The sequence below is a fragment of the Gobius niger genome, assembly GCF_951799975.1.
Source record: "Gobius niger genome assembly, chromosome: 17".
NCBI lineage: Eukaryota > Metazoa > Chordata > Actinopteri > Gobiiformes > Gobiidae > Gobius > Gobius niger.
This window is the reverse complement of record NC_136868.1, coordinates 28552538-28565502: the sequence shown is the minus strand read 5'-3', so window position 1 is coordinate 28565502 and position 12965 is coordinate 28552538. Positions and strand designations below refer to the sequence as shown.

Sequence of the window (12965 nt, the reverse complement as noted above, 5' to 3'; positions counted from 1 at the left end):
TACAACAACACCACTAAGGACAAAGTGGTGTTGTTGTAAAGAAAGATAGAAAGTTAGAATCATTTAATAACACAAAATGATTACATCCCAGACATAATTCAGTGCGTTCTAGGTGTTAAAAGCCAGTTTGAAGAGTCTTTAATCTGGACCAGAACCATTTGAACCATGTGACTGGGAGGACCAAATGGTTCTAGTTAGGTGTGTTAAAAAAGTATGTAGCCGCATACCTCTAGTTTTCCATTGTTGCCGCGTTGTTAACTACATCTATTCCAAACCGATTTTGGTTCTGACAGATCGGCGACAGCATCACGAGATGGATTCTAGTGTGTTTGTGAACTCACAAATACCACAGTGCCACAGCTTGTAGGCAGAGTTAGTGAAAGCCTAAATAATAATATTATACTTCATTATTATTGTTTTTTCTACCGGCCCTAAGTTGCTGCAGCCCATCCACTTCCCGATTACCCAGAATGCTTTTATTGAAGGAACTTTTTTCAGTCTGCTCACCCTACACCAGTGCTTCTCAATTACTTTCTGTTACGCCCCCTTAGAAAGAAGAAACAGAGTCAACACAATTATATTTAAAGGAACCCAGCTTTTTTTATTTTGTCCATTTTTGTGATGTTTATAGTTTCACTTCCTTATTGGACACCGACAGGAAGTGACATAGATAAAGGCAAACATTCTAAACTCTTGCTGTGCCGACCATGTAAAGTCCAACGGCAAATGAGTCAAACTGCTATGAAACTTTACCTCTATCTATGTCACTTCCTGTCTGCAGCTTAAACAATCAAACGAAAATATTAAAATTGCTGCTTCACTGAAATAAAATGACAATTATGCAAGTAATGATACACACTTGTTACGCCTTATTTTATTTGGCTTCATGCTTTCCGCTGACCCACGTTTGTAGACACAGTAAACACACCGGCCTTTCCTCGTCTCCCATAGTCACAGTGAAGTCACTACATACGCGTCGTCATATTTCCTCGTCTTAGTTTTCGGGGGACTTCGGTTTGTCTCATTATCTCCGTCTCTCTCCGCCTTTCTTTTCGTCACTGTTAATTCACTATTTTTCCATGGTGTCTCTTGAGGGTTTCATATCTCCTGCTCTGCGCTGTGTGTCCTGACAAGGCGCTGCCCTGCACAGCTCACAAATGAAGAGCTTCTCCCACTTCTCTTCACTCATTCATCCGCACAGATGGATCTTTTCTGAAGAGGATCGACTCTGTTACAAAATGCTTTTGTTGTTCGTTCAAATGGCATTTTAATTGCGCAGCTCATAACTCTGAATAATGTCACCCTGTGTGAAACCAATGCCTTTTTAAGTGTTTTTGCCACAGACTTTGATGACGGATGGCACGCAAACACCAAACTGCCAGGCTGTGGAAAACTCATCTGTTTAGGGTCTCTGGCCTCTAATGCAGGGGATGCTTCGCCCTGTGGGACCATGACATCATCTGCATAACCTGTACTGTTTCGCTAAGAGGGATTGTGAGGATAAGGGTGGAAATTTGGACACAGCCAACATTTCAATTGATTTGTTTTTTGCTCGTCGGAAGCCAGTGTGCCGCTGACATTCTCGCGTTTTCAAAAGGACTCTTGACGTAGCTTTGAGGACTCTGTCTTTAATTCCAGACACATAAGCCACTTCTCCGTCGCCGCCAGAGCCATTGACATTACGTTGACTTTAAACAAACTCTCGAGCCTTTGTATCGGGGTAGGACGAGTGCACTCCGGGGGGACCACAAAAAATAAAAATAATCCTGCTTCTTGACCCCGGTGGGAGAGAACACCGGCGTCCGGGGTTATTGTGTGGAAGAGCTGACCACAGACAGAAAGGTTAGTCTCTGAACAAAGGCGTCTGCTCAGCTTCGCTCTGAAAAAAAAAAAAAGCCCGGCTCTTGTGATGTCTGCGATGATTGTGTACAATAAACGATTCCAAGTTCAAAGCTGCCGCGCCGAGTCACTGGAGTGCAAAAGAAGTGTCTGTCTGGCCTTGTGCGCGGCAGAACTGTGAAGAAACCCGAGTTTATGGTGCTTTGAAAAGTGTTTACATGGGCCTGTGCATTACTTTGACCTTGCGCCGCTCATGTGGTCAAGAATGGTCATATTCTTGGTAAGTTTTTTATTATATTTAGCGACGGCGAATCTGTCCTCACCAATATTTCAGGATGGCCAAGTTGTCCCCACCAACTTCATGTGGAGATCTTCACATTGTGCGATCTTGACTCAAAAAAGGTTGACTCAGATGTGGCACTTCAGGCTCGGGAGAGGACGATCGGCATCACAACACTGTTTCGCGTTGATTGGTCAAATAGTCGTGGAGATGTTCATATTTTCAGGTTGCAATGGAGATTCTGTCTGTTTATAGAGCCTTATTACGGAGACACTCGCTGTTTCTCGTTTATTCATGTCGGATGCTTCACTCAACAATGATCAGAAAAGGGTTTGTATGCATATGTGCTCAATGCGACAGCCACATGTGATGAAAAATAATGCAGCAGCAATAAGCGAAGCCCAGCTACAAAAACAAGCTTCTTACTGACCTAAGGAGAGCAGTGCTCCACTATAGTTCCAGACTTCGTTTTTTAAAGGAACAAGCCACCGTTTTTCCACACTGAGACATTTTCTTACATGAGCTTAGACGAGTTGATGCGTGCCTGTCTGGTCTTTGTGTGTGCGCTCAGTCACGCAAAAACACCAAAGACGTTGTTAGCATTGAGCCTGTCCTCCTCTCCTATATGGACCCAAACAGGGTGAAGTTAGATGCGACCAAGCTCTTCCACGTTTCCCCTATTTAAATACGGTTACGTGAGAAGTTACACGATCCAAGTATAGTTACACAACATTAACCATGTCGATTTTCTAAGCGGATAAAAAGGGGTCCTATATTGTAGGACGTAATAACACCTTAGGAGCACTTCGACGTCCATGCAGTAATGTGAAGATATTACTGTGTCAAGTTTTTTTATAAAAAGAGCCTATGACGAGGACAGTTTCTGCTGACAGGCTAACAGGTGCATCACTAGGCCACAGCTTATGAAAAACTACAAGTTCACTTGTTTGTTTGTCTGCTTTATTGTCCCCGTAGGGAAATTTGTCCCCTGCATTTAACCCATCCTTCGATGCCGCTGGGGCGACCCGTAAGGAGCCGTGGTCGACGGCCGTGCTGCGCCCGGGGACCATCTCCATGATGTGGAGCCAGGCTGATGGTCAGAATCACCTGGCTGGAGGATTCACCTATTGCACATGTTTTTAGTGGTAGGGGAAACCGGAGTACCCGGAGGAAACCTACGCAGACACAGGGAGAACAGAAAGGCCTCGTCCTGGTGGGAATTGAACCCGGGACCTTCTAACTGCGAAGCGGAGGCGCTAACCACTGCGCTACCGTGCCGCCCACTTGGTCACAAAGAATGTAGATCATGCAGTAAAAAAATGACGCTGTTAAAATGTATTTGTGTTAATGGCTAAATAACGCAATTTTTGGATAGCACTAGTTACGATAAATGACTCTTTTTTTTCTATTTATTGGCCCATGATTGATCTGATCCTTCAAACAATAGCAGATTGTTTGTGCAAATAATGAAAACACCACACTCCTGTTTGAAACTTCGACTGGCTCAGTCGCAGCTGCTCAGTACTGACCCAACATCTGAATCAATTTCGTTGTACAATTGTACAATGAACAAATAAAGCACTTACTTAAATTGATTTGACTGTGTTGGTGCTTCAGTTGTGTTTATGAGAAGTCCCAATAATAAGGTTTGTCCACAAGAGGTCAGTGTTCAAGCAGAATGAAGCAGCTCTGAAGCTCCGAATCCTTACCAGACATTTTACCAGGAAAGCCTTGAAGTGTCTCAGGGCTTCACTCGCCCATCATCACTACCATTTACTGAAAAGGTCCTACTCCTACTGCCTTTGACCCACCAAAGAGAGACGACAGTGTCCGCCAGCACGCACCTTGGTGACAGAAGGCCCCGGCGAAGGCGGAGGTCCCGCACTGACAGTAAAAGCCCCTGTCCCTCTCCACGCAGCGGCCCTGGTTCCTGCACAGCGGCCCGTAGGTGGCGCAGTGTCCGGGGCAGCCCGCTCTCACCCCGGGGGTCACCCTGGCCCTCTGCTCCAGGTCCAGGGTGTCTCCGTTCAGCTGCAGCGCCCGCACGCAGCCCAGGAAGCCCTTCTGACGCGACGCCGTTCCACCTGGACAGAGATCGGATCATGATTAGGGGAAAGAAGATCGAGCGGATTGAAATCGATGACAGCAACGAGTTCACCTGATTAGGGAAAGGAACTCTTCCAATGTTTCGGAAAATATCTGAGCTACTATTAATACTACTTCCAACACAGTGGCTAAGTCAGAAGGATCCCAGACAGGAGCACCATTGCCGGAGAGTTGGACTACAGAGCATGTTATTGGGGCTGTGTGTTAATATACGCTTCTCATTTGGATCATTTAACGTTAAGTATTTTCATCACAGAGAGTCCTGCGACCAAGCAGGGCACAGTCCTAATCGATACAAATGTACTCGGAACCACTTCCAGTCGCGTCTTATTAATAATTAAAAGCACTCCGTTCCATTGTCTTTGTGCGTGCGCGTATCTTCTAATTAATTTCGATTTCACGGTCGCTTTGGCCGCTAACGGTATGGATTAGCCGTCAGCCATTCTTACCGCGACTTTCTTATTCATTCCTCAAATCAACCCGTGCCTAAGAATAAATCACAAATCGGTCCGTTAAGCCACTGCGCTTCCCGGTGCACTGTGGGTAAACACAGATGAGGGAGACTGCCGGTGGTCAATTTGTTCACACGAGATTATGAGCCTCGCAGTCAATCAATTCCCCCCCACGTCTCGCTCTTATTTGTCCGGGGGAAACGCGTGATTACAAATATTTGCGGCGCGGATGAGGATTTCGCAAAACAAGGCTTGGATTTGCATCTGCTTGGGAGGTTGTGGAGAGAAATTTGAATCGAAGCCTGGTCTCAGTTTCAGACGACTTTATTTATCCCACATTGGGCAATGCCTTCAGAGCAACCTCGAGAAAAACAAAACAGCCACACAACAAACAAATAAGTGGAGCTCACTCATAAATGACAATCTACAAGGTCTGAGTAACAGGCAAGAGACAACTTCAAATTACATGGAGTTCAGGGGTCGGATAGCCTCAGGGATGAAGGATTTCATATACCGCATGGCCCGGAAGGCAACAAGGGAAATTCACTGTACACCATTTCATTACGCTCTCAAACACTGGAATCTTATACTTCGGAAATCAAACACAAGTTCTCAGTTTTAAAATCCATATTTATTTCAAAGTGCCCTTTGTTCAAGGACAAGAAGAATAGGAAATGCAAATGGGGGCAGGACAGGGCTAACACACGAGTCGCATTTTGTAATAAGCTCTCTCAACTCATCACTACACACTATCAAGCAGTTACTAATGCATCATTTAATACTTCATTCATCCTTTTTAACACATTTACACAGTTTACCAACCGTTGTTAACATGGACAAACATCTACACAGAGGGTATAGGGACAATGTCTGGTAATGGTCAAGTTTAGGAAAACGGTTTGAAACGTATTCATGACTGAACAATAAGGTAATCATGATTTCTCTGCTTATAAATGAGAAACAAATGATTAATAGATACAATTACTTTAATATATATATCTTATATAATAATCAATGTTTGCAGGCCTAAATCTTGTCAAGTGCCAGATTCTATTCTTTTTGGATCCTTATTACACCGACTAATGGCCTAAATTCCACAATCTCTTCCTGTATCAATCTCATCTCAAATTTCAAGGGAGACATTGTTGGCACGTTTTGATAATGATAAACCTGAAATTATATGCAGTTTTTGTGCAAAGGAACTGAATTGTATTGGGCACTGACAGCCAGTGGTTAATCAACGTTTTGAGTAACACTATTTTCTCAGCATGGTTTTGAGTTATGGGGGGAGTGTTAACGACAGTGCTACTTTCAACAGGGCCCTGCAGGGGAGCTCTAAGCACAAATGTTTAAATCAGAACATTTAAACATTTGCCAGAACAGGGAAACATGAACCGCTAAACTAATGCGGGAGTCATGTGCATTATAGAACATGTTTGTAAAAGCCACGCTGCGGATCTTTCCTGAGCAACTTAACTATCGTCAAACTAATACACAAGCAGCGAGACCAAAATGGCTTCTAATGATCTGACACCAGTATTGCTATTTTTGCAGTGCGTTACCAAAACAAGCTTTGGGAAGAAGACCTCATGGGCCAGATCTTGTGGTTCATGGCGCAGGCTGTAGACAAGACGAGTGCTCAGACGGGGGCGCTCCTTGCAATCTTCAGTGTCATACCTGGCGCAAAAAGTGGGCAGGACGGGGGCGGGGGACATTGCGATGTTGTGGTGCCGCCCCCTCCCCATGCTTTCCCCAGACCTGCGGAAGGCGGTGGGTTGCGAGGGGGAGTTCTCCTGTAAGCGCATCACATGCGTGATGCAGCGCAATATTTAATAAAGATGAAAGAATAAAAGTGTCCCTCCGCTGCTGCTGCCACTCGCTGCAGATCAAGATGAGCGGGCGGGACAGAGAGGCAGCACCTCGCGTTGGACACCGTTTGAATGCGCAAAGTTACGAAATGTACAGGATTTAACTGATCAGAAACTGTCATATCGGCTGCGGAGGAGTTGCAGAGTTATGCAGCAGTTGCAAGAAAACTGTAGCGTATTGGAACATTTGCACTACAGCTGCAGGATTCTTGGAGCGGCTGAATTGAAAAAAAAACGAAAGTTACAATGCGCCCTGTAAAATGTGTTTTTTTTCTTTTGGACTGAGCTGTGGCTACACAAGGAGCATCATCAGGTAAACACTGCCACACGATGGAAATGTCTCCTTAAAACTCAGATCAGACCTGGTGTTGTGGCACTTGAAGGCATGTGTGGTTTATTTATGGGAAACTGTTGTTGTTTTGGTGTTAGGGGTGTGCGCGTTGGAAATAAGCCCGTGCGTAACCAATGCTCAAACAGACTTTTCAAGGCAATTTCGCTTTTGTTTTCAATTTGAGTTGATTCTAAGGAAGAAGACAAGGCAGCGCGATGTAAAGAGTAATGTGAACATAATGTGACGGTTGCCATAGAAGAGTAGCCTGAGGGCTGCTTGTAATAAACCACGCCTCGGCCTCTTTTTCTTAAATAACGCCCTCTCCCTAGTGGCACAGCCTTAAGCGCAAAACCTGCGCCACATTCAAGATCGCGCATGTACCACGAGTTGCGCACGGACTGCGCCAGTCACAAGATCTGGCCCCACATGTTTAAACCTCATGTTTAAACTTCATCTTTAGCCAACCGCCATATAAGAAAAGCAGCAACATCTCATCTTATATCAAAATATCAATAGGGATGATGTCTTGGGAGGATGGGGTCCACATCATGAGTTTCTCTCCTTTTATGCCCATAGCAGCCAATGATGCAGAGGTATTATTTACATGACATGGCATTTTCACACCTTCAGGGAGCCTAAAGGGGCCGACCAGCTCTCTCCCCATGACTCTGGCCCAAAACATGACTCCGCCCCCTCCTTACTGACGTCACAGCCTTATTGGGACATGGTGGCCATTCACCAACCATCCACTACTCCATCCATCTGACCATTCAGGGCTACACGGCACTGATCAGTGAACAAGACTGTTTGAAAATGAGTCTTTATGTATTTCTGGTTTAGGAGAAGCCGGATTGAAGGTTTATGCAGCTGTTCTCTTAATCTGATGTATTTATTTGTCTGGCAGAAACCGTCCTCATTGTGCCTTTATCTGCACAAACCCGTGTGTGCTTTGTATCAGCCACAAATCTCTTAACTCTTAACTTTTTTGTCTGCCACTTTCATCGTGTGCTCCAGCAACAGCATCATAAATGTGTAGTTTTGTGCTTGGGGCGGCGAGGAACAGCGCCCCAACAATCTAACCAATGGCGCTCTGATATGCCATGAAAACGTCACTAAATATGATAAAATCAACCAATCAGAGACGCGCTGTAATAATTCTCCGATGGGCGCTTTGCCTCAGCGCCCATTGGGGATTAACATGGACTTTGGTGTGGTCAAGTGTCCGCGAGACTCGGCGGGCGGGGCCAGTCTTTCTTTACAAGTTGACAATGGCGGCGGCATACGAGACAGAGACCGTGTAATCTCTTCTTTAAAATCCATTTGCAAGGAGACCACTGGCTGAAAAACTGAAAATGAAAGAAATGGGACCGGACCAGCCACAAATTAACATCAGGCAGCAGGTGAAAGACAAGGAAGCGTCTTATAATAGAGGCTTTTCGCGGAAATGGTACACTAGGAAGCCGTGGCTAGTCGGCTGCGCAGTAGCTAACGCGCTGTTTTGCTTCCCTTGTTTACTTTATAAAAACTGCAGCGACCGATCGAGCCTGGTGTGAAAACGGTGTACAAGATATGAAACATTTTTCGGAAAAAATTAAAAAACACGAACACACAAAGATGCATATGGATAAGGTTTAGGTTTATTAACTGCTTAAAATTGGCGTTGCTGGGGAAGGCTAACATTGCTACTCAGCTGAATGATGGCCACCGACTTTGTATGAGAAAGCACAACGAGGAAGTCGACAAGAATCGTTATATTCTTTCTAAACTGATTGACTGTGTCAAATTTTGCGGTGCTTTTGAATTGGCTTTGCGTGGCCACAACGAAACGGAAGCCTCTGAGTGAGAACCCAGGCATTTTCAGGGGGCTTGTTAACTTCGCCTCTTTGTTGGACGCTGCTCTGAACGAGCATTTGAAGGGAGCTCCTGTTTTCAGAGGTACGTCCAAAACGATTCAGAATGAGCTGCTGGACTGTACAGTAGTTTTCATTTTGTGTTTTGTTTGGAGCTGTTACTAGTGTTTTGCCATATCAAATTCACTTTATCTGTTAGGGACTTCATTTGCTGAGAAAGTGCCACTACAGATAAAAACATAGCACATGTACCAACTGTATTTACTCACACGAACTCGCACAAAACAGCGCAATATCAGCCACATAACAATGATCAGCTGTTCAACTTATTCCCATGACAACGAGCATCAGCCTGTCAATGTGCCGACACAGACACGCACGCATCTACAGGCACACTTCCCCGATGTTACGCGGTGGTCACTTCTCTCCCTCGTGGTTAAATACAGTGAGGGTGATATATTAAAATTAATCAGCACACGGAGAGGGAAGTTTCACTGCAGCAGGAGGAAGGGAAAGATGGTAAAGATGATTTAAAGTTGATCCATTTTGCCTCGTCAGAGCAGTTGGCTAGGCTACGTTCCTAAGGAACACAATGTGTGAAAGACATGCCCAACTTCAACAGCAAAGTTATTGCTAGGTTTGCAACCCAGAAAGAAAGGAGAGCCAATTTTCTTTACAAGTAAAGTGCATAATCATCTTAGCTGCTTCTCTCCATTAGGCACACAGCATCTCTGCTCCTCCAAGCACTCAGCATCTCCTCTGCTCCTCCAAGCACTCAGCATCTCCTCTGCTCCTCCAAGCACTCAGCATCTCCTCTGCTCCTCCAAGCACTCAGCATCTCCTCTGCTCCTCCAAGCACTCAGCATCTCCTCTGCTCCTCCATGTACTCAGCATCTCCTCTGCTCCTCCAAGCACTCAGCATCTCCTCTGCTCCTCCAAGCACTCAGCATCTCCTCTGCTCCTCCAAGCACAGCAGCATCTCCTCTGCTCCTCCAAGCATTCAGCATCTCCTCTGCTCCTCCATGTACTCAGCATCTCCTCTGCTCCTCCAAGCACTCAACATCTCCTCTGCTCCTCCATGTACTCAGCATCTCCTCTGCTCCTCCATGCACTCAACATCTCCTCTGCTCCTCCATGTACTCAGCATCTCCTCTGTTCCTCCAAGCACTCAGCATCTCCTCTGCTCCTCCAAGCACTCAGCATCTCCTCTGCTCCTCCAAGCACTCAGCATCTCCTCTGCTCCTCCAAGCACTCAGCATCTCCTCTGCTCCTCCAAGCACTCAGCATCTCCTCTGTTCCTCCAAGCACTCAGCATCTCCTCTGCTCCTCCAAGCACTCAGCATCTCCTACTTTGGTGTTAATGTAATTAATAAACAGCAATTGTTAAAATTTTAAAACTACATGGTACCTCAGCCGCCCCTACTTTTTCCATCACCAGCCGCCACTGCGATTGGTTAACTTTAACATTAACCGCTGGCTGTATCTAATTGTCCGATACTTAACCCTTATAAACCCCATATCTGGGTTTATGTAAAGGCAAGGTCTTTTAATGCCATTAAAGGGACAGGCCACCGTTTTTAAATACTAAGATATGTTCTTACCTTAGCTGAGACGGGTTGATGCGAAGCTGTCTGGTCTTTGTGCGTGCGCTCAGTCATTCAGTCATTCCCTTAAAATGTCCAAATGCTATATTTGAAAAGCCACAAATGCAAATTCTCCTCTCGCTCCTCTAACTGAATGTGTCCTAGCTCCTTCTCCTCTTCTCTCCTTTTTTCCTCTGTGCCCTAGCTCCTTCTCTTCGATTCAAATAAATCAAACAGCGTGCAAATGCATTTTAAAAGTCACTCCACGGGGACATAGGTTTAATGTATGCGCACGCATGGAACCAGAACAGTACTAAACCTACCATTCTTGTTCAACGTGGCACACCTCAGCCAAATTCCACTGTGTCATGTCAAAACACACTTGCATGCCGGAGATTGAGAAGAACGTTAACACATGCAGACAGAGGAGAGAGCAAGAGTTAAAAAAGACAAGTGAGAAAATTAAGGAAACAAAACAAAAACTCTTTCCGTCTTCGACACCTCTTTGGAGAACTGATTATAAAGCTCTAACAGGTTCCAGGGAGGGTGAACTCTGCCTCTTCCCTAAATGGGCAGGAGCAGTAGACTTTAAAAAGATATAAAACTGAGGCACTCAAAGAAAAAGTATTAGTAAAAGGCCTTTATTGCAGCATGGCCATTAGATTAAAACATTGCCTACGCGTTTCAGCCGTATAGGCTTTCGTCAGGGCAGTACCCTGACGAAGGGCTATACGGCTGAAACGCCATATAGGCCGTATAGGTTTTCGTCAGGGCAGTACCCTGACGAAAACCTATACGGCTGAAACGCCATAAAGGCCGTGTGGGCCTTCGTCAGGGCAGTACCCTGACGAAGGCCTATACGGCTGAAACGCCATAAAGGCCGTATGGGCCTTCGTCAGGGCAGTACCCTGACGAAGGCCTATACGGCTGAAACGCCATAAAGGCCGTATGGGCCTTCGTCAGGGCAGTACCCTGACGAAGGCCTATACGGCTGAAACGCCATAAAGGCCGTATAGGCCTTCGTCAGGGCAGTACCCTGACGAAGGCCTATACGGCTGAAACGCCATAAAGGCCGTATAGGCCTTCGTCAGGGCAGTACCCTGACGAAGGCCTATACGGCTGAAACGCCATAAAGGCCGTATGGGCCTTCGTCAGGGCAGTACCCTGACGAAGGCCTATACGGCTGAAACGCCATAAAGGCCGTATGGGCCTTCGTCAGGGCAGTACCCTGACGAAGGCCTATACGGCTGAAACGCCATAAAGGCCGTATGGGCCTTCGTCAGGGCAGTACCCTGACGAAGGCCTATACGGCTGAAACGCCATAAAGGCCGTATAGGCCTTCGTCAGGGCAGTACCCTGACGAAGGCCTATACGGCTGAAACGCCATAAAGGCCGTATAGGCCTTCGTCAGGGCAGTACCCTGACGAAGGCCTATACGGCTGAAACGCCATAAAGGCCGTATGGGCCTTCGTCAGGGCAGTACCCTGACGAAGGCCTATACGGCTGAAACGCCATAAAGGCCGTATAGGCCTTCGTCAGGGCAGTACCCTGACGAAGGCCTATACGGCTGAAACGCCATAAAGGCCGTATAGGCCTTCGTCAGGGCAGTACCCTGACGAAGGCCTATACGGCTGAAACGCCATAAAGGCCGTATAGGCCTTCGTCAGGGCAGTACCCTGACGAAGGCCTATACGGCTGAAACGCCATAAAGGCCGTATAGGCCTTCGTCAGGGCAGTACCCTGATGAAGGTCTATACGGCTGAAACGCACAGGCAATGTTTTAATCTAATGGCCATGCTGCAATAAAGGCCTTTTACCAATGCTACCTCAGTTTTGTATCTTTTTAAAGTCTATTGCTGATCCCTGCACTGAAGAGCACCAAAGTTAGATCTTTGATGAAAAAAACAAGGATATCCAAGCAGTGCTCCTGCATGTTTTAGTTTGCTTGGGCAGGAGCAGTGTTTGGCCTGGAGTTTCTGTTCCGAGTCAGGCCCTGTGTGTTCGCTGTATGAGCAGATGCAGGCCGTTTTGAAAAATGGCCTTGGTGTTCAAAGGATTTATCCATTGCCCTTCTGATTGTTTCTTCCTCCATTTGCTCCTGGATAAAATCTCTCCTCAGAGGGAGCATACTAGCAGTTGGAGAACACTCTGCATCTGGGTGGAGTTGCGTATTTTCTGCCAGCAATTTTGGAGATTGGCTCATGTGTTCAGAGGATGCATTAGTTTTCCTCCTGAGCGCTTCCTCCTCATTTAGCATCTGGATAAAAGCTCTCTTCTCAGCGAGCTTGCGTTCTTTACAAGACACTTTGTTCCAAAGTCTTGTAAAGAAATTTTTCACAGAGGCTTTCACACTGCTCGAGTCACCTTTAGTCTGGGACTTCCTGTCATCTTTGTACAGGAAAGAACAGTTATTTCTGTTTGGCGGGTAGACTGAAGGTGCATAGACAAGGTGAACAGGAGTCTCTTGATTATGTTTGCGACGGGGGCTAGACTCTGTGTTGGGAAGGACTTCCTGCTTTTCCTTTCTTTGGACTAGATGCGATTTGTTAAGGAGTGTCCTCTGTTGAGAAGGAGTCAAATCCTCCTGCTGTGTCAGATCGTCGAACTCCTTCACCTCCCACTGTTCTGTTTTGATAATGCCATTGACATAACTCTC

The 12965-nt window shown here is 46.1% G+C and overlaps 2 protein-coding genes across 2 annotated transcripts in view; both read right to left on the bottom strand.

Annotated features, from left to right (window-relative positions):
* LOC306977348 (E3 ubiquitin-protein ligase RNF14-like) overlaps window positions 1-3846 on the bottom strand; it is a 324872-nt gene extending 321026 nt beyond the window's left edge. Inside the window, exon 1 of the mRNA XM_079575651.1 lies at window positions 3841-3846. The gene's annotated coding sequence lies outside the window, so the exon portion shown is untranslated. The remainder of the gene's footprint in view (window positions 1-3840) is intronic.
* The window catches only part of LOC306977344 (contactin-associated protein-like 4), a 330278-nt gene that overhangs the window by 39728 nt on the left and 277585 nt on the right, over window positions 1-12965 (bottom strand). Inside the window, exon 18 of the mRNA XM_079575645.1 lies at window positions 3964-4203. Within this exon, the coding sequence (XP_079431771.1) occupies window positions 3964-4203 (240 nt within the window). The remainder of the gene's footprint in view (window positions 1-3963; window positions 4204-12965) is intronic.